At 37.1% G+C, this 19,397-nt stretch overlaps 1 protein-coding gene across 6 annotated transcripts in view; it reads left to right on the forward strand.

Moving 5' to 3' along the window:
* The window catches only part of MBNL3 (muscleblind like splicing regulator 3), a 127,960-nt gene extending 109,020 nt beyond the window's left edge, over positions 1-18,940 (forward strand). For 2 of the 6 annotated variants that reach the window (XM_027097570.1, XM_027097569.1), the window contains exons 5-10: positions 978-1,214; positions 4,082-4,232; positions 6,057-6,092; positions 8,482-8,576; positions 9,509-9,582; positions 11,347-11,460. In XM_027097570.1, coding sequence (XP_026953371.1) covers positions 978-1,214; positions 4,082-4,232; positions 6,057-6,092; positions 8,482-8,576; positions 9,509-9,565 — 576 coding nt within the window. In that variant the 3' untranslated portion in view covers positions 9,566-9,582; positions 11,347-11,460. Of the gene's footprint in view, positions 1-977; positions 1,215-4,081; positions 4,233-6,056; positions 6,093-8,481; positions 8,577-9,508; positions 9,583-11,346 lie in introns of all 6 variants that reach the window. The other 4 variants (XM_027097572.1, XM_027097571.1, XR_003430968.1 and 1 more) reach the window with 4 other exon arrangements.
* The last annotated feature ends 457 nt before the right edge of the window (positions 18,941-19,397 follow it).

Consider the following 19,397-nt stretch of genomic DNA (forward strand, 5'->3'; position numbering starts at 1 on the left):
ACCCAGCTGCAGACTGTGCATCTCCTTTGCTATGGCACAGAAAGTCTGGTGGGAATGCTCCTTTCAGCCAGGCTCCAGCTTTGCAGAGTGGGATTACTGTATTCGTTGATGAGTCTCTACTTGCTAGAATAATCAAAAAGTCAGCTCCATTGGCAGCTCCTTAAATGCCTTGCCATGTATTGAACTGGAATCTGTGCATGTCCTTTAGTCATGGTCCACAAGTCTGCTTGTAAAAAGCACATTGCCAGACTTCCCTGGTGGCGCAGTGGTTAAGAATCTGCCTGCCAATGCAGGGGACACGGTTCGAGCCCTGGTCCAGGAAGATCCCACGTGCTGCGGAGCAACTAAGCCTGTGCACCACAGCTACTGAGCCTGCACTCTAGAGCCCGCGAGCCACAACTACTGAGCCTGTGTGCCACAACTACTGAAGCCCGCGCACCTAGAGCCCGTGCTCCGTAACAAGAGAAGCCACCGCAATGAGAAGCCCACGCACCGCAATGAGGAGTAGTCCCCGCTAGCCACAACTAGAGAAAGCCCCCGCGCAGCAACGAAGACCCAATGCAGCCAAAAATAAATAAATTAATTTTAAAAAAAAAAGAAAGCACATTGCTGTGTAATAAAGACACATCTTGGAGCTTAACAAAATAACCCCCTCTTGCAAACTTAGCTAATTACACTTTAGGCTGTGTATCAAGTGGAGGATTAAAAACTGGTTTTCAACAATACTTGCATTTCAATGTAAGGAAAGCAGACAAACTTTTCCTTTGGGAAGATTGGAGTTTTTCTTCCTCGGAATAGAAATTTTGTTTAGGTTTACATCTCATAGTGAATATGGCTCGACATTATCCTTCAGCTTTTAGAATTTTTCCTAAATAGATGACAAAAGAATGTATACTGTTGCTCTTATACATTCACTGGCAAAATAAATAAAAGCTAATCACCTTCCAAGCATCAATGTGATTTTTTTTTTCTTTAAGGTTTGCCGTGAATTTCAGCGTGGAAATTGTACCCGTGGTGAGAACGATTGCCGCTATGCTCACCCTACGGATGTTTCCATGATTGAGGCAAGTGATAATACCGTGACCATCTGCATGGATTATATCAAAGGTCGATGCTCCCGGGAGAAATGCAAGTACTTTCATCCTCCTGCGCACTTGCAAGCCAGACTCAAGGCAGCTCATCACCAGATGAACCATTCAGCTGCCACTGCCATGGTAAGAACAGGCCAGGACTCGTCGACTGTTTGGGGATAAATGATTCTTATATCCCTCAATTTGTCTAATATCCTGGAACCATGATCTTGGATGGTCATGAGGGGACCTTAAAATGAATTGCCCAGGTTATAAGCTGGAAAAGAGAGAACCTATTTATTCTAGTTCACTAAAATTTTCTAAAAATAACTATTTAAAATCTTTCCTAATGATTTTAACTTACTGTGCTTTTTCTCCCATTTTTAAAGAAAGAGTAAATTATACAACTTAAACAGTAAATTATTTTGGAGTGGTTTTTATAGCCTAACTAACCTTAATATCGTAAAAAGGCAGAAAGTTGCCTTTCTGCCCCGTGAGCCACCTAGATGGTCACTTTGCTGGTAACATCCTTAATGCCTTTCACAAACAGAGGACTTGGAGGATGGGGTGGAAAATAGGTTCTAATTTCCCAAAGGTTAATGATTTCAAGTCAGCAGCCAGCCAAGGCTGGGGGGGAATTTCTACATGGTTGGAGAAGAGGCCTGGCTATTGAGTTGCCCTAGTAAGTAAATTTGGGGGAAAAGTTAGTCCTACTGAACCACGAAAAGATAGGAGGTAGGAAACTATTTGCATGACACTATAGCGTGATAGGTTAAAAAATAGGAATTACGATTACTTACGCTTGTCACAGCTGTCAATTATTTTGATAGGCTGTGGGCTATTCATTTCTTTTATAGTCTGGGCTTTTCCTCATGTAATAGGGTATAACCCCAATAAGGGACAAAACCCTGAGGAAACCTCATTTTTCCCAGCTGTGGAAAAAAAATCACCTCCATGACCCTGAAGCCCATGACAGAGACCTTTCCTTTTCATAAGAGAGATACATTTGTTTTCAGACATCCCTATTTGTTGAGAAGGTTTTCCTCATACTAAGTTAAAATCTACCTTGTTGTAACTGGAACTTACACTTAGTTTATTGCAAAACATGCCAATCCCTATTTCATAGGAGCCTGATTCTCATGTCTTTTCCCTAAGCCAAACACCCCAAATTTGGACTTGTTCTCTTTCTCAGTACCCCTGCTCTCTCAAAACTGAACCCAATACTTTGTGAAAGAGCTGAGTACCAAAATAGAACAAACTTATTTTCTGGCTTGATCTGGACAGCGGAATTTGTTAACGAACGTTAAAAAAGACTTCACCAAATATTTTTTCTCTTAAATTATTTTGGATGAGGGAATTTTAAGCTATGAAAATAGGAAGGTATCCAGAATATTCAATGCAGAATTTAAGCCTCCAATTGTTAGGTTATTTCTGTTGGTGGCATACAGTTCAGAAACAACGCACCCTATTGTAAATGAGGGGAATACAGTTGGCCCCCTAAAAATAAAGGTTCTCATATGCATGGGATGTACAAGGAATACCATGCCTGTGCCATGGTGTTACCTACCTGTCCAATGCTCAGTCATGGAGCCTTCGTATGTATGTGCCTATTTCTGATGATTTTGGTGTGTTTGTTAGAATGCATATAAGTCAGCCCCAAATTTCCATGTAGAGAGTTAAACATACTATATATAGTAAGGTCTTCAACTGGTACTTTTGAACGTCAATATAGAATTCTTTTCTGAGTGACTGATCAGAGCAGCGTCTTAAAGGTAAAGTAACACTGGCCCATAGGAATTTGTTTGAGGTAAGATTAAACAAAGGAGGCTGCATGAAGAAATTTAAGCTTTCTATATTTTAAAGATTCAGAGTTGAAATGCTTTGTGAAGCAGAGATTTTTACCCTGTTCGTGTTCATGTGCACAGCTCAGGTTGTCTTTACTGAAAGCAGCTTGTATGCATTTAAAAGGAAAGACTTGAAGGCGTGATATTTATTTCCCAAATGAAAATAGAGGTACCATTAGGCCTTCTTGTCCATAGGAATAAGGAGGTCATGGCATGCCCCTTTTCGGCTTGTGGAAGGCTAGATACTCAGCATAAGTGTGCCCGTCTCCTTAAGAATTTGGAGCATACCCAATCGTTGTTGCTGGGACAAGTTTTTAAAGTACTGTGCAATTTGCTGAGGAAAAAATGTAAAGTAATGTCAAATTTCTCCAATGAATCTGATCCAGGGGGAGCTTTGACTGAATATTTTAAGCACAGTGGGATTTTGAAAGAATTGTAGACATGAAAGGAGGATTTTAAAACGCTAAGAGGTTTCAGAATTAAACCTTACAACAAAGCAAGCAGTACATATCGAAATGCACAGCAAGTCTAAGTGAGAATTGCATACATTTTGCTATCTATGGTATCTGGGTGAGGTGGCGGGGGCAGATTAATTCATTTGCTTTTTCCTTACATGTTAGTTGGGAAATATACAGTTATAGGGTTTGGACCTGAAATCCTTGTATAAATTGAATTTTGGATTTTGGAGCTTTAGACTCTGATCTACTGACATCTGTTTTTTCACCTACATACCATTTATCTCCTAGATTTATATTGGAATTGTAACTGGCAAAAATTTCTTTCCTGCTATATCTGTTGCTTCTGCTAATCTCATTTTAATAGGTTAGGAGATGAGCATCCTTTAGATGTTAATTTTAAATGATTATTTGCTGTCAACAGCATCCTGTCACATCCAGCCCACACGATGAGGTCCTTTTCAGCTTCATTAATTTGTCTAAATTAGTGAAGTTGAAAAGCTTCTTTTCCCCCCTGTATGTTTATTTTCTGTTTTGGACTGAGTATGTACTCATATAGTCAACGGCTTCATCTCTGAAGTTGGTTACCTTGCTCAATGGCGACCCTTGCAAAGGGTTCCCAGGCCAGACCTTATCTAACTGCTGCTTGCTTGGTTTGTGTACATATTTTACTTTCCTTAATACTATTTATTAATCCACCCTTCCCTCACAGGCCCTGCAGCCCGGTGCACTTCAACTGATACCAAAGAGATCAGCACTTGAAAAGACCAATGGTGCCACCCCGGTCTTTAATCCCAGTGTTTTCCACTGCCAGCAGGCTCTGGCTAACCTGCAACTCCCGCAGCCGGCATTTATCCCTGCAGGTGAGAACGGGGCTCTGGGCACCATGAGTTGCTTGATGTTGCGAATGAATACAGTGCCCACCAGCTTCCAAAGAGCATTTATGTGAGAACGGTCAGCAGATATTGTGGTTAGAAATAAAACAAGGCAGCTATGCTCAATCTGTTTGTATACTGAACAAACTGTTTTCCTATGATTCCTGAAAATTAATGGTTTTGAAATCAAACTAGGAAACACTGTCAACATTTTTCTTTTGAGCATTTCCTAATTTTTGCTTCTCATGTTTGATTCACTTGTTTCAGTCTCAAACTAATTCCTTGATTCTTAGGTATCACTTTCAAAGACAATGGTCTGCCCTCAAAAAAAAAAAGAAAGTTTCCAAGCTTCAGCATTGCAAAAATAGGTAGTCCATATATCTTTGATATGCCAAAGATAGTTATAATAAAACTACCCTTGCATTTACAATATAATACAGTGTAGTATATATATATATATATATAACAGGTAGTTTTAGCCTCTAACTCTTAAACCAATTAATATAAAATATATAGCAGTTTATCACATTTTCCTGACACTTTGTGGCATATTTTATTACCTCCTACATTCAACTATATTTAATAGCATAACAGTTTTGCACTAAATTGAAAAGAAAAATTTAAGCCATAATTTTTTCAAATAAATATCATAGGGAGCTTCCCTGGTGGCACAGTGGTTAAGAATCCACCTGCCAGTGCAGGGGACACGGGTTCGAGCCCTGGTCCGGCAAGATCCCACATGCCGCTGGTTGATTTGTAGCTGGCAACATGAAATTATTTCCATGACCAGATATGGTCTCAAACCAGCATTCATGCAGGCCCAGAAGCAGAAGAGCTGAGGTCAAACAAATATCATATATGAGGGGAATTACTTTTCTTCCAGTGGTTCAGTACTTTAAGAACAAGCATATAGTCTCTTCGGAATAAGTTGAAAATACTAACCCCTGGGAGTACGGTAGATTTTTTTTTTGTCAGAATCATAAATGCCCCAGTTTGGAAACTGTTAAATGAAAGTTACATGCTTTAAAAATTAATTTAGAAACCTTGTTAATTATAAACATACTAAGCACATGGTATTGTATGCCTGGACTTGAAGAAACCCATTGGTTAACTGATACATTAATCAGTTAATTAATTTTGAAAGAAGCCATAAAAATCCAGTCTTTTGTCTAGTTAACTAACCACAATAGTTCCTCATGATATCATTTAAAAACACAATTTTTAGACTTGTTGGGCTGGATTTGGCTAATTTAAAATCTAGATTTACAAGCAAAAACATCAGAAGAATCCCTTTCTCCTTAATTAATAGCAAAAGAAAAACTTGTCAGGCTGAGAGCCCCCTCTTGATGAAAAGCCTGTTTGCCATATGTTCACAGTCAAGTCCTTGGTTGCGAGGTGGAGAAAGCAATGATAATAGATTAGTGCCCTAAGTACAACTTATTGGCACCAGCTGCCAGATCCTGGTGCATATTTTGAAAATTGTACGTATAATAAATTAAAATTCTTCCTTTCATAATAAAAATCACTTAGGATGTATTCGTCCAGAATAAATATGTAATTTAAGTGAGCTAATACCTTTAAAGAAAAATTAATGTTCATTTTTATACCTAAGAATCCAAGAATTACTTTGATTACCTGGGTTTGGGATCTTAAGCTGTAATTGTGAGCATGGGAGATTACTGGATATGCATGTGCTGATTGATTAATATTGCTAAGAATATCTTTCTAGTTAGAAATTATTTCTATCAGTAAAACTTCAATAATGAAATATCTCTTTTCTTTACTTTTCACGCTTTTCTGCATGGTGTACAGGGCCAATACTGTGCATGGTACCTGCTTCAAGTATTGGTAGGTTTTGTACAAAAATTCTCAACTTTTTACAGTCTGAAAAAAAGTGTTTTTCTGTTGTGACTATGAAAGAGACAAGCAACTGGATGACGTGGCTGGACATTTTCTGAGTATTTAAGGTTTAATATGGTGCTGTCTGTTACGTGTCTTTGTGGAATCACAACAGTCCTACACTCTCACAGTTGGCTGCCACTGTGGTCAAATACCAACCCTGCCATTTCTGTATTTTCACCCTAAAAATAGTAGCTGAAATATTTTGAAACATTTCCTTATCTAGCCAGAATGGGCAGTTTTATTCTTAGCTTTACATCTGTTACTAAGAAATTGTAAAATATTTAAAATATTTTAAATGTATAATTTGTAAAGTACAACACAACAATTCCTCCAAAAAAAAAGTTATCCATAAGATCAAAATCATTCAATACTCAGATGTTGCAAAAAAGCAAAGCTAGAGCATTCTGTAGTGTTTTGTGATGATTTCTATAGTGTTCTAGGATGAAGTGCTATCTGCACGGAAACCAGGCACCACAGAATCATTTCAAAATGACTCTTTGGGGGTATGTGATTTTTAATAACCAGTTGCACACAGATCCTTTAATTAGCCACCTATCCAATATGGTAGCCATCTCGAAACCATTTTGTACATCACTAACACCGAAGAAGACAAGGAAAGGGACTTGTTTCCCTCTCAGAACTCCTAGGGAGTTCACAGCTCCTATAGTTTCCATGGGCACCAGGAACAGACCAGGAGAAAATAGCTCTGTTCCATACAGGGAGGAATTATCCCACCTCACCCCACCATCTCATATCAATCCAGTTCCTTTTATTCTTTTTGAGAGTTCGCAACAGCTTGACCTCCATCCCATTGGTCAACCAAAGTCGATGCAGAACCCAAAAGGGACTAACAGGTTTATCAAGATAAAACAAAAAAGTCAAAATGACAACTACATAGTAGTAGCACTCACTAACAGGTGAGGCCCCTGTTATTAGCTGTGCTCTGTCAGAATTAAAAACATTTCCACTGGTACTAACAGAAGCATCATATGCATATGATTAGAAGAGCATACTTCTGCAAGTTCGTGAAATGTGTCTCCATCTTCCCATTTTGTGACTCTGCTCCCTTGTCCTTTCACCTAAGAGCTCAGTGTAGGAATGCAAACTGCATGCTTCAGTGGTGCTGCTTTCTGCACAGTTCTTGTGCTCCCAAAGGGAAAACAAGAGTGTTTTTAGAATTGGCATGTGCTACAATAAGGGATGTTGATAGGTAATGGATAACTAGAGATGAGCATGAGAGATAACTACAGAGTTTCTGTTAATCACTATTTGGGGTACCTTTGTGGTTTCTGTGACGTTGCATGTGTTGATTTTCCTCTCTCCAGGCCATTCACTTTCTCTGTAGACTTTCAGAAAATCTGAATTCAATCGATATATTATAGATGCAAATTATCACATATGCACACGTGCCATTCACACATTAATTCCTTGGCTTGCTATCCAAAATGAGCTAGAAATAAGGAAAGCATCCCAGAAGCTTTCAAAATGACATAGAAACTAGAAAAGGCAAAGAGAAATCAGCCTGAAAGAGATGTTGCAGCTGCTAGTCATTGTCGCTGTAATATTGCAGTGAAGACAAGATTTTGTCGGATATTTACTATGAAGTACCCCTTGGAAATTTCGGCTATTTATGAAACAATAAATAAATGGCCTACGTTGTTTCAGAAGTAGCCTAAGTTTGTAAGGGGTTTGCCAGAGGTGTGCTGAAAAACCTGCGTGCATAGGCCACTGTATTCTTTATCTGCTCCCCTAGCACATACCCACCAAGCAAACTATGATCTTTTTGTATACAGATCAGGTAAGTATATCTTTGCACCTGCAAATCCAGTGACAGCGCTCATGTCTGTCATGAGTTAGCGAAACCAAACACCAATTCACAGTTCCCTACTCCCATTTTGAATGCACAGCCCAGTTACTTTTCTGCTTGACTAGCTGTTCATAGCGATTTCTGCCTGACTAGCTGTCCACAGAGATAGCCTTGGTAAACTCAGATTTGTCATAGGTACCCATTGTAACCCCTTCTGAAAATTTGGCCCTTGAAGTCAACTACAGTGTGATTCTGCTCAAAAACTAACTAAATGTTGAGAATGATTCCATTTTCCTTAATGGTAACTATAATTGGCTTTCCCCTTTTCTCTTTTTAAATATTTCCCCCTTCCATGCTGTGTTGCTTTGCACTGACTGTGATTGCATGTTGCACCCTGGTGTATCCATCATGATGATGTTACATGGCTTGTTGCTGTGATACCTGCCACGCCCCATTCCATCGTGTATGTCACGGTTACGTAAATGCTCCACCCCCTCGTGTGTTGCTTCCATGATTTCCTACTGAAAGTGCCCATGATGCACGGTGCTACACCTACCACTGTGTCTGCAGCAACACCACCTGCCACCAGCGTTCCCTTCGCTGCAACAGCTACAATCAATCAGGTTTGGCCATTTATTTCACCTGTTCAGACCTAGCTAACTACGGTGTGTTGGTAAGGCACAGTATATGCTTTTGGGATTGGTGAGAGACATTAGTCCCTATTCTTAAGTGTTTCTTTAGCCATTGTTACATTTAGAATTTCTCTTTTTGTGTATATTCTAGAGGGATGTTCCTGCTTTGCTGTTCATCCTGAGATGAGTCAGCAGAGTGTTCTTTTTTAATTGGTTACAGATGTCACTCTTGACATCTTATATATATAGTTGTTGCTACCACACCAATCCTCAAAGGTATATACTGAATATTTTTTAAATGTTTCTTCATTGGTTGAGAGGAGAATTTATTTTAGTTGACTACCATTTTTGGTTATTGCGTTTGAACTTTCACTTAGTACTATCATCACCTTTACCTTTAGATCTACTGGAAAGAAAGATAACACATTTCTTTCCAAGGCACAGATACGCTTATCATTACCCAGTGATTACATCCGAAATTCCTTCTCATACCGACATGAGATGTGCTTGTGTTGTTTTAATTTTCATTTGCTTGAGGTTTTTACAGGCAGTCACAAGGCAAATTATGAATTTGGGGTGAGTCTTGAAATTATAAGGAGATACTTAGAATAATTATTGTGTAATATTATGGCCATTTTGCCTTGTTAAAGTGGTAACCACTCTTAAAGACTGCAAGTTCCACTGCTGTTTCAATTACAAGTATGATAAACATTTAGGACACAGAGCATTAATCCATTGGGGAAACAATCCACATTCTAACCTGTGCTTTTCGCAAAGTTAACTATTATTGGATATGGTTAGTATGTCTAAATTTTTCTGTGAAATTGGTTACGGTTATTGATTACCATGTCCAAGCAGTGAACAAAATAAATGGAATTCTCTCAAGAAACTATTTTAATCTAAAATCTTTTTTACTACTATAGATACCCCCATTATCAATAGATGAACTGAATAGCAGCATGTTTGTTTCACAGATGTAGAAGTTACCAGTAGAACAGTAAGTCTCTTTAAGTATTAATATAATATTTGTAGGTTATATCTTTTATCTACACAGTTGCATTTGCTAAAGACTTTGGTAAATATTTTCATTAATAGGCACTGCTTATAACTTAGAGCTTGATTTAAGCATTCTAAATTTTCCACAATGAAATATGGACAGCAAATATGCGATTTTTTAATATGAAAATGACAGCTGGTATTGTATTTTCCCAATGAGCTTACAAATTCCCAAATGTTTTCCCATTATTAAAGGGGTATGATTGGTTAGCCAAAGGCACAGATCGATTTTGAATTTTAATCTTTTAACATTTTTCTAGCTTTGTTTTATTTTAATTGAAATAAAGCAAAGTAATTTTGTCACAATTTGATTAAGATGGTTATCTTAAAGACAGTAGGCAGTATGCTTTTTCTAAAGACATTATGGAAAATAGCGCTTTCACATTCTGCCACTTTGTGTTGCTTCCCATGTAAGTCTAGCAGAATTGCTCCAGCTGTTTTCAATTTTGAGTGACATAATTTAATAATTTAATCATTATTTTCACTCACATCATGGCACCTTTTTTTTGGTAATTTTTGTTGTTGTTTTCGGATTTTTCCCCCTTCACTTTTGATTTCCTTTGCCTGGTCCAGAGCCTGTAATGGCAACACACTTAATTTGAGCAGTTGTTCACTTGGAACATGTGACTTTTAAAGTCACTCAAGACGCTGAGGCATCTTAATTAATAATTATAGGGAGTTATTAAACAAATACACTGATTCTGAGTTGCATCCATTAGTCATTGAAAGCTTGAAGTTCTCACACCTGGAGTGTTTCACTTGGTTGAAGAAGGCAACAGTTCTGTTCTCTTGATGGACTAGTTCCCCAGAACCTGGCTAGCATTTCTTTCCTGCTGAGGACACACAGGCCCAGAAGACTTACTGTTCTGGACAGAGCATATAGATAGCTGTACATTAGATAACAGGTCCCTTCAATCATAAGGAGCGTTTTAAAAAAGACATCTTTGAGTACACGGAATAACTGAAGTAGCTGTATATTGTAGTAGTTTTCAGGGGTATCATTTTGGATAGTGGCAAGTTGGGAATAGCACCGAACATGAGAATAATAGGCTTTGTAAACACTTCCCTGATTCTCATGGGCTGCTTCACATCAAGGTAAACAAAGGTGGTCAAATATATTTAACTTTCCAACAGAACATGTTTGGGAATAGTGATTCTTTTTTACTTGATTCCATTAGAAAATTTAGAGGTATTTGGCACATCATAATCATTGCAATATGTAACAGATGTTGAAAATTTCTCCAGAGTGCAAAAATGTAATTTTGTAAAATACTGTATACCGAGAATTCACACTTAGGCTATTCCTGCACTGCTCCAAAACATACAGATAAAAAGTTTAAAGTTTGTTTAATATTTGCATATTTCAAAATGGAATCCAGTATGTTTTGTCAATATATGCTTGTTGGAGGAAGTGGATGGATGGGTGGATGTTCATGGTGTAGACAGTGCCTTAAACAACCGAGTGTATCTCTGTTAACTTAAGGCAACTGTCCACACTGTCACTCAGCGAGAACCATAGACTATCAGACTGTCATGCTATGTGACTCCTTAGTGAGCATTTCCAACAGCTCGATTTTCGTAGATTCAGAGTGGGGAATATCTTGGCATATGGTTCACACACAGAACTGGAACAAGAACCAAGTATCCTGACCCCTACTTCAATAACCCTCCAATATTTCTCACTCTTTTTTTTCTTCCATTTCAGTTGAAATTCTGAACAACAGAGTTATGGAGTATCAGAATCTCTCCGTGAGAACCTCCATATGGCCTTTCTATGTATATTCACGTATGTCCTCTTCTACCAACACAACAATAAGCATGGTGCAGTCAATATATTAAACAAAACAAACATACCAACCAACAAATTCGAATAAAAAACAAAGCATCAAACAATCAATGGAGATGTTAAAACACCAACAGAAAACTAACAACTACCATCTGTCTATCTTATTTGAATTATTAGGTAGAACAGCATAACATTTTGTAATTTATCACACTATTCTTTGTGATTTTCCAATAACCATTATGCTGAGTGAATCTCTACAGTGGACTGCTGGCTTATTGTGCATTCTTGGTTGGTAAATGTTCGGTCTGTTTGGAATTGTTACCTTACCATTTTGTTTACACAGTAGTCTGTTGGTTTGATTCAGAATGTAACAAATATATCCAATACCATTTTCCCCATTACTGTATTGCATTGTATTGTATTGTGGTGTGTTGTGTTAGGTTTTTACATACTATAGTGTTTTGCTGTAATGTGTGGTGTTTGATTTTAACTAAAATGCTATTAATGGGAAACAGAAACACATGTGCTTGAAAAACATGATAGGTTAATGTTGATATGCTCTCTCTCTCTCTTTAGAATATTTCTGTAGGTTTCTTGAGGCAGACGTTTAAAAGGCCTCACTTTTGAGTGTGTCCAAAACCTGTTCATAAACATGCATGTGTATAATTTGTACCTGTAGATCTGACCTTGCATAGTACAATCACATTACTGGATTTTTTTTGTGAGAGAGAAATAATTACCTGAAAATAACAGGGAACTTCTTAAAACATTAACCCGAATTTCACTCCTTAAGTAGATTGAAAAACTAGAATTTACCTTTAAGTGAATTTCTCAGCATATATACTAAAAATTATGTAAAGTGCCCATTACATTTTTTGTGGCTCAAGGATCCTGTCTTCTAGGTTGAGTGTCTAAAACGGAGCCATTTGTCATTTTCAGCTGAAAAATTGGTTCTTGGAAGCTTAAAGGTATTCTAATGACAGGTTATAAATTAAGCAGAGAGAGGGGGGCTTGGAGCTAGTTTTTACATATTGGAGGAAAGTGTGTAAAAACCATTGCAATGTAACCTTTGATACAAGTGCCACTTTCTGAATGCAAATGGCTCATGCTCTTTAGACCACTCTTTGAATAATAAGTAAGATGCAGTCTGGAAAAGTCAGTCAGGGTGAAGGAGAATTGGTTCCAAGTGAGGCCTTTCCTCCCCAAATGGACAGTCTCTTCTGTTCATCACAGCTGGAGTCTGAGTATAGATTTGGAGAAATGGCGGGACTGGGGAGGGAGGGAGGGAGCCATTTGAAATTACTCTTCGATTTATTTAAAAGTTCTAAGAAGGATGTCCACAGTTGTCTTTAGCCTCAGTTCAGCTGAGTTTCCAGTTTCGTTAAACATTTCAGTGAAGGAGCAAGTGCCTGTGATATGTTAAGTGTTGCCCTTCCCAAACTTTATTAACAGCAGAATCTCTCATATCATAACCAAGCCTCTTTTTTTGTTTGTTTGGATTTCTTTGTTTTTATATGTTTTGAAAATCATAATAGAGACGAATAGAGAGGTTTGTAACACCCTTTGGATGAGACAGAGTGGCTACACTCCACAGAGCTGACCTGAATTCACATTACTAATACTTTTGAAATAATTGTATAACCAAGTAAAATAGCAATTAATTCCCATGGTATGTCACATACTTCTTCCACCCTACTCAGTAATTAAAGTTACTATTATTAATCAGTGGTAGAACCATATGATAGTTTGCATTGATTTAGATAGATTTAATATTTTCTACTAAATATGTGTTCTCTCACTGGAAAGTATAAAATCATCAAATTTGATGTTCATACCAAGTTTATTTTTCTCCTTCATGAAAATGACAAGCAAAGGGAAAATCTGATTTAGGATACCTTAAGCCGGCTAGTAGTGTTTGAATCACAGAACAGTGGAACTGGCAAAACCTTTTCACAGCCAGGGCATGTGATTCACCCAGGGCTGCCTAACTACTTGGTAGCAGCTGGACCCAGAAATATCTCCTGACTCCTGGTTGTTCACCTTTTTCACATTGTTTGTGCTTCAGAACATTTGAGACTCCATCCCAAAGCAGATCATTTTGGCTCAGAATACAAAAGAGCAAAATTAACTCCTCAGTAGCTGATATCCTGTTGATCTTAATTATCAATCCAAATCATGATCATCGGGGATTTCTAAATGGTCTTGCTTGTACTGAGCCATTGTCATCTGCTAACAGTATTGTCTGGAGTTAGAGAGCAAGAGGTGTCTTGACTTTTACCTTTTGGTCCTTTGAACTACTTAATTTCTGTTTCCCAAAATCTTGACATTGCTAGAGAAGAAAGTAGAATATGCCTTTGTGAAATTACTTGTGTTTGGAACTGAGTTTTGTAAAACCTGTGCTGGTGCCTCTCAGGAAGGGCAGATTTGATCACATGAATCCAGGAGGGATGCACCTGAGCTACTCTAGATGTATTCCTTAAAAGAGACAGAGACATTTTCAGTGTGAAATGAACTTTTTTGTCATTTCACATTTTGATACAGCATACTGTCTCACTTAACTTTTTAAACTTCTGACAAAGATGTACATGGACAGTAAACCTAGAGTACAGCTGTTTGCATGTTGCCTTAAGCACTGGAAGACATGAATAATGATGTATTTTTTAGTAAGAGGTTCAGTGAGAGATATTCAGGGTAGTGGTATTTTTGGTGCAACAATTTTTGATATTGTTGGCATTTTAAAAGTTGCTTTGTGAGTGAATTTAAAGAAAGAAAACTCAAAGCACTAAGGTTTTGATCAGAGGTGAAAGAATTTTGACAAAAATGCAATTTTAAGATAGCACTCTTTAACTAGTTGTGCAATGACTTATTCAAGTGATCTTTATTCAAGAAAAGAAAACAAGTCATTAGACTATAAATTTCTGGTGAAAAAGACAAGTCACAAAACTAATCAGTGACTCTAAACAACAATTTACTGGATGGACTGTATATATAAAATTCTAATCACTTGTGATTCTTAGTTAACATTTTATAAGCTTTTTAATTTACAAGGGCCTCTTTTTATTTATCCAAAATTATTGTTTTTGTCCATTCCTCTCAGCCTTTTGCAAAAATACGCAAGCGTGCTGAAACTTGGATAAAACAGGTCATGTATACAGAGAAAATAATCTAAAGGTTTTCTTTTAAGAGGGTTTTAGTAGTGTCAGATTTTTTAAAGCACTATGTGACCACAACATAAGTATATTCTAAAGAGGATTAAGAAACTTAAATTAAATGGATTCATAAAATCCGTGCAGTATTTGCTTTTGCAATTGGAGCATGATTCCTCAACTAGCTGTCGCATTTCATTGCATTTGTCTAAATTAGAGTCTTTAATTTGTAGTTAATCATGATACGAAAAGCTATCCTCTCCCTATTCCATCAGTCTTTGCCATCCATTTCTGAACACGCTAAAGCACTTTGATCTTGCCATAAGTGTTGTCCTACACCACTAGGCTGTGTTCACTAATGGGCAGCCTCAGCTCACCAGCTCTCCAATGGGGGCAAAGCAAGTACCTCCTCCTTACCATCAGCAGGAACCAAATAAAATTAATCTTTACAACATGAATCTCTTTTTCATGGCATGACCAGTAAGCACAGTGATGTCTGATTAAGGACAGCATTGACATCAAATTTTATTAAATAGTACGTAGGGAAGGCCTGTGTGCTACTTGGAATGTTATTTGGTCCTTCCTCCACTCCTTTGGAGAGTACATGAGGATGCTCTTAGGTAAAATGCAGCCACACGTTTTCAAGTTATTTTAGTCTGTAGGGTAGGCTGTGATGCACAGGACGAATGGAAACTGGAATCTTCTTTCTTTGATCTCTTCCACATTTCACACACTTTGAAATAGAAATAGGGAAATATGATTGAGGGAAATATGATTTCCCAATCCTGTTGAATAGATTTAGGAAGATAGTGGCCTCATTTTTAATTTTACCAGTGCCTGTCAAAGGCAATAGAATAAACACTATGTAAAAGAGTATGACAAGTTTTTTTGCAAGTTTAGTTGACAGCCTAATCAAACTGTAAATATAATGACAAATAGAGGTTCTGGGCACCAACTCACTAACTGGTGCCACGTTTTCATTTTTCTTATTACTTTTTAAAGTTTTTATTTTATTCCCTTTTCATATCTTTAAGTATCATTAGTATGAATTTAATTTTGAAGGAGAGTTAGAGAAGCTTTAAGATTTTACTACAGGCATTCAACCCGCCTAGATAGGTCCTCAACTGACACTGAAAAACAACAAGGTATAGAGTATAGTTCATAACTATTCCTTACAGTTCACAGTTTAAGAACAAACTTAACTTTATATACAAATAATAATTTTTAACTAATTGTATTTAGTTGTTGCTTTAGCAACAAACCTACAACATGGCTACCTTTAGACATTTTTTTGTGCGTGAAAATTTTACTTGTAAACTCTGTGGTTTTTGACAGTGTGAGCATGTAGCAGATACAGCTCAAAGCTCAGAAATAGATATGGTGGATTTTTCTTTTTAATCCAAATTCCCATGTGAAAACTGAATTTGTGTCCTTGTGTGACTTTTTTGAGCAAAAAGTTTACAACATCTGGATTCTAGAATCAGGCTTTAGAGCTGATAGAATTTGTTGTGTGGATAGGGTTATTCCACAGTATTTAGACTCCAAAACACAATCGTATTTATAATATGCCCCGATCTCTTTCCATAACCTTACTTATTCAGAATCATTCTATTCAAGTGGCATAGCTGTAGCTACAAAAATTCTCTTTTACAAATCTATCCAAATGAGGGTTAAAGAATGACAAAAGCACAGATTAAATTAATTCATCTTTGTGAAACCATCCATACAGATACTGTGGAATGACCCCATAACAGTGTTGAAGAGACATATGCTGCAGTTAACTGATGGTCTCAGTTAGGGTGCGAACGTGTGAGACACACCTTTTTTGCACTTATGTACATAGTCCATGAGAGCGATCCTTGGAGCTTTTTTTTTTTTTTGATATAAGAAGTCTGTGATAATAGTGGAAAAGTTAGTAAGAGAGAGTTATTTCTAAGGCTTTGAGAAGAAGGGTTTGTTTTTTTTTTGCTACAAGACTTAACTAAAACATGATGTTGCTTTGCTGTTGTGGAGGCTTTCTAGTTTGCTAGGGCTCGTCATAAGACAAGACTGGTTACAGGTTAACAGGTCAACTTGAGCTAACGGCACTAAACAAAAGTTAAGGTACTTCAGCTTTTAGCAAGATTGCTAGCAGAGATCGTTTGTTTTTAAATTAATCCTCACTGTAAACACACACACACACACACACACACACACACAGGCAGCAGGTTTCTGGCTGAGGTCTTTTTTCAATGGTTGCAAGGAGTTGTAAATTGCAAGATGGATATTCCCATTCTGATCTACGTAGATTTCATCTTTCACAGAAAATGGTCGATTGAGATATATCGGTTACATCGATTAATATGTATTTAAGTGACAAATTGCTAACATTTGCCACTATTTCCCCTTCAAGATCCAGAAGCCGAAACCAAATTGGCAACTACTGAAAGATGTAATTGAACAGTTAAGTATGGCCAGCACAGAGCATTTCATTCCCTTCAGCAAAGGAAAAAATGCTTCTGGCACAATTTTAGAAATGGCTGTTTTCTGACTTACCTTTACCAGACGAGACAGCGCTTCACTGTGCCACTTCAGCCTTCTGCTCTTTTAACGAAACAGAAGAGAACTAGCCGAAATCTTGTGTACATCAGAGCTGTAAAAGAATGTTTCAATCAGATCACCTCTGCCAATTTCAGCTCCCACATCACCTACAGATCACCATTTATCTTTTTGTTGCCTCCAGGCGATGAGGCCTAGAAAAGGTTGAGGTTAGAAAGGTTTAAGGATAGATCACCGTGAGGGCTTTGAGTCCTTCCCATCTTGAGGCCTGTTGTCCTTGCCCTGGAGAAGGAGCCCATCTTGGGATTGAGGGAGTTGTTATTACTATTGCTACCCATTTTGATAGTTCTCACTTACAGAGACAGGAAAATAAGCCAAAGCCAGAAAGCAATCCAAGCCTTACAGTTGTCCAATAGCTCAGGGCCAGTTGGTTAGAAATGTCCCTTTTTTCCCCCCCTTGAGCCCATAACCACATAGAGTCAGCCATACAGCTAACAGCCTGACCATCTGACCAGTATTTCCATTGATAGAAAATGTAAGCATTCACTCCTTCTGTAGTTAGGAACTCCAACTTTAACCTTATCACCAACATATTTCCCCAACTTAACCCATGTTCTTGTGTTGACATTTCCTTGTGAAACTATAAGCCACACGAATATATTTTCATAAGGTCAATAGAAATATAGTAAGATTTTAAGTCAGGCAGAATCACCTATAAAATAGTAAGACTGAACCTAGAAGCATCACAAAAGATAACCAGTTAATTGATGGCATGTGGTACATACTGACAGCCACTATGTCACACTCTTTGGAGCTTAAACACAGTGCTGTCTTTTAAGTAAGTAAAACTAGAGAATGAAAGGACCTCTATTATTAAGCCCAGGAAAGGATTTAGTTTGACTAATTCAGTTTCCAGCCCCTCCACTTGTTCTTTCCTGAAAGAGAACCACCCATCAATACTCCAGAGCAGGGTTATTCCAGAGGAATTTTATCTTTAAATAGAACCCATCCTCAATTATAGCATATCACTGTGAAATAAGTCACAGGTATATCATTATTACTTTAATTTTTAAAAAAAACCCCTGTAACAAGACCTAAAAGTAACCCAACTTTAAGCAGTGCTCTTTTCTCCCCAAACACACAACCTACAACATTGATCTGTCACAGAACTGCATGATTCCAAAGCTTTATTCCGGTATACAGATGCTGTTTGTTAATGATGGAAACCAAATTATTTTCTTGCTGTGTCTTTTGTGTCTAGCAGTTGAGAGAATTACATGACCATTATATCATTGGACTCTGGGATTGCCCTTTTCAAAATAAGTTTCCTTTTATTATTGTTGTTGCTTTAATTATTAGAAAATGAACAATTTGTGACATGCCCCCAAATTACAATAATTTAAATAAGTTTTCTTTAAAAGAGGCTCCAAAATATACTCTTTTAAAGGGCTAATTTTATGCATTTGTATAACAACAATCCAGTATAATGCAGAAAATGGAAGCACATATTTTGGGCAGAAAAATGCCAATTTAAAAATACTTATCAATAAGAAAATTATTAGCCCTGTGCAACACTTATAGATTTAAATAATGATCACTGTATTTAATAAATGTAAACTGTTCCCATAATGTTTTGCCTCCAAAATGCAATAGCTCATTCCCTCAACTGCTATCAATAGGGCAGATGCTTTGATTTTGGGGTGTTTTTTTTCCAAGTTATAGCGCTGTACTGCTTGTTTGTGTTTAGAAGTGTGCATTATGGAATTCATTTTAGTATGCTATTTCTATGTTGTTTATTTTTTGTTCTTTCAATAAAATGTGTAAATTTCTTGGTTTTGTCTTTTTTTATGAATCCATATTCACACATTACGAGTTCACCTAAAAGCTATTTGTCTTCTAGTATATTAATCCTAATAGTAATTCTAATATAAGATTTGATTTGGTTCAGTGCTATATTTCATACATAGAATAAATTTATTACTAAATATATACCTTCAGTATTTTGAATTATATAGCTAATACATCCATTGTATTAGATGTATACACAAGAAAGACACACTTATATTTTAGCAAAAGAACACTAAAAATTTTGTGATAACGCTTACTGGTTTCTATTGTGCTTCAGAAATTCTGAGGCATATTCTAAGATACATTATTATTATTAGTTTGTATTTTCCTATTATTCATTTCTATCCTGCATGTTGAGTGTAACATATGAAACCAGTGTCATTCATTTTATTCTTTTCAAGATGGGCATCAATGGTCTCATAACAACGGGATGCATGA

This window comes from Aethalodelphis obliquidens, unplaced genomic scaffold (genome assembly GCF_003676395.1).
Source record: "Aethalodelphis obliquidens isolate GAN/ISIS:26980383/991018 unplaced genomic scaffold, ASM367639v1 scaffold115, whole genome shotgun sequence".
In the NCBI taxonomy this organism is placed as follows: domain Eukaryota; kingdom Metazoa; phylum Chordata; class Mammalia; order Artiodactyla; family Delphinidae; genus Aethalodelphis; species Aethalodelphis obliquidens.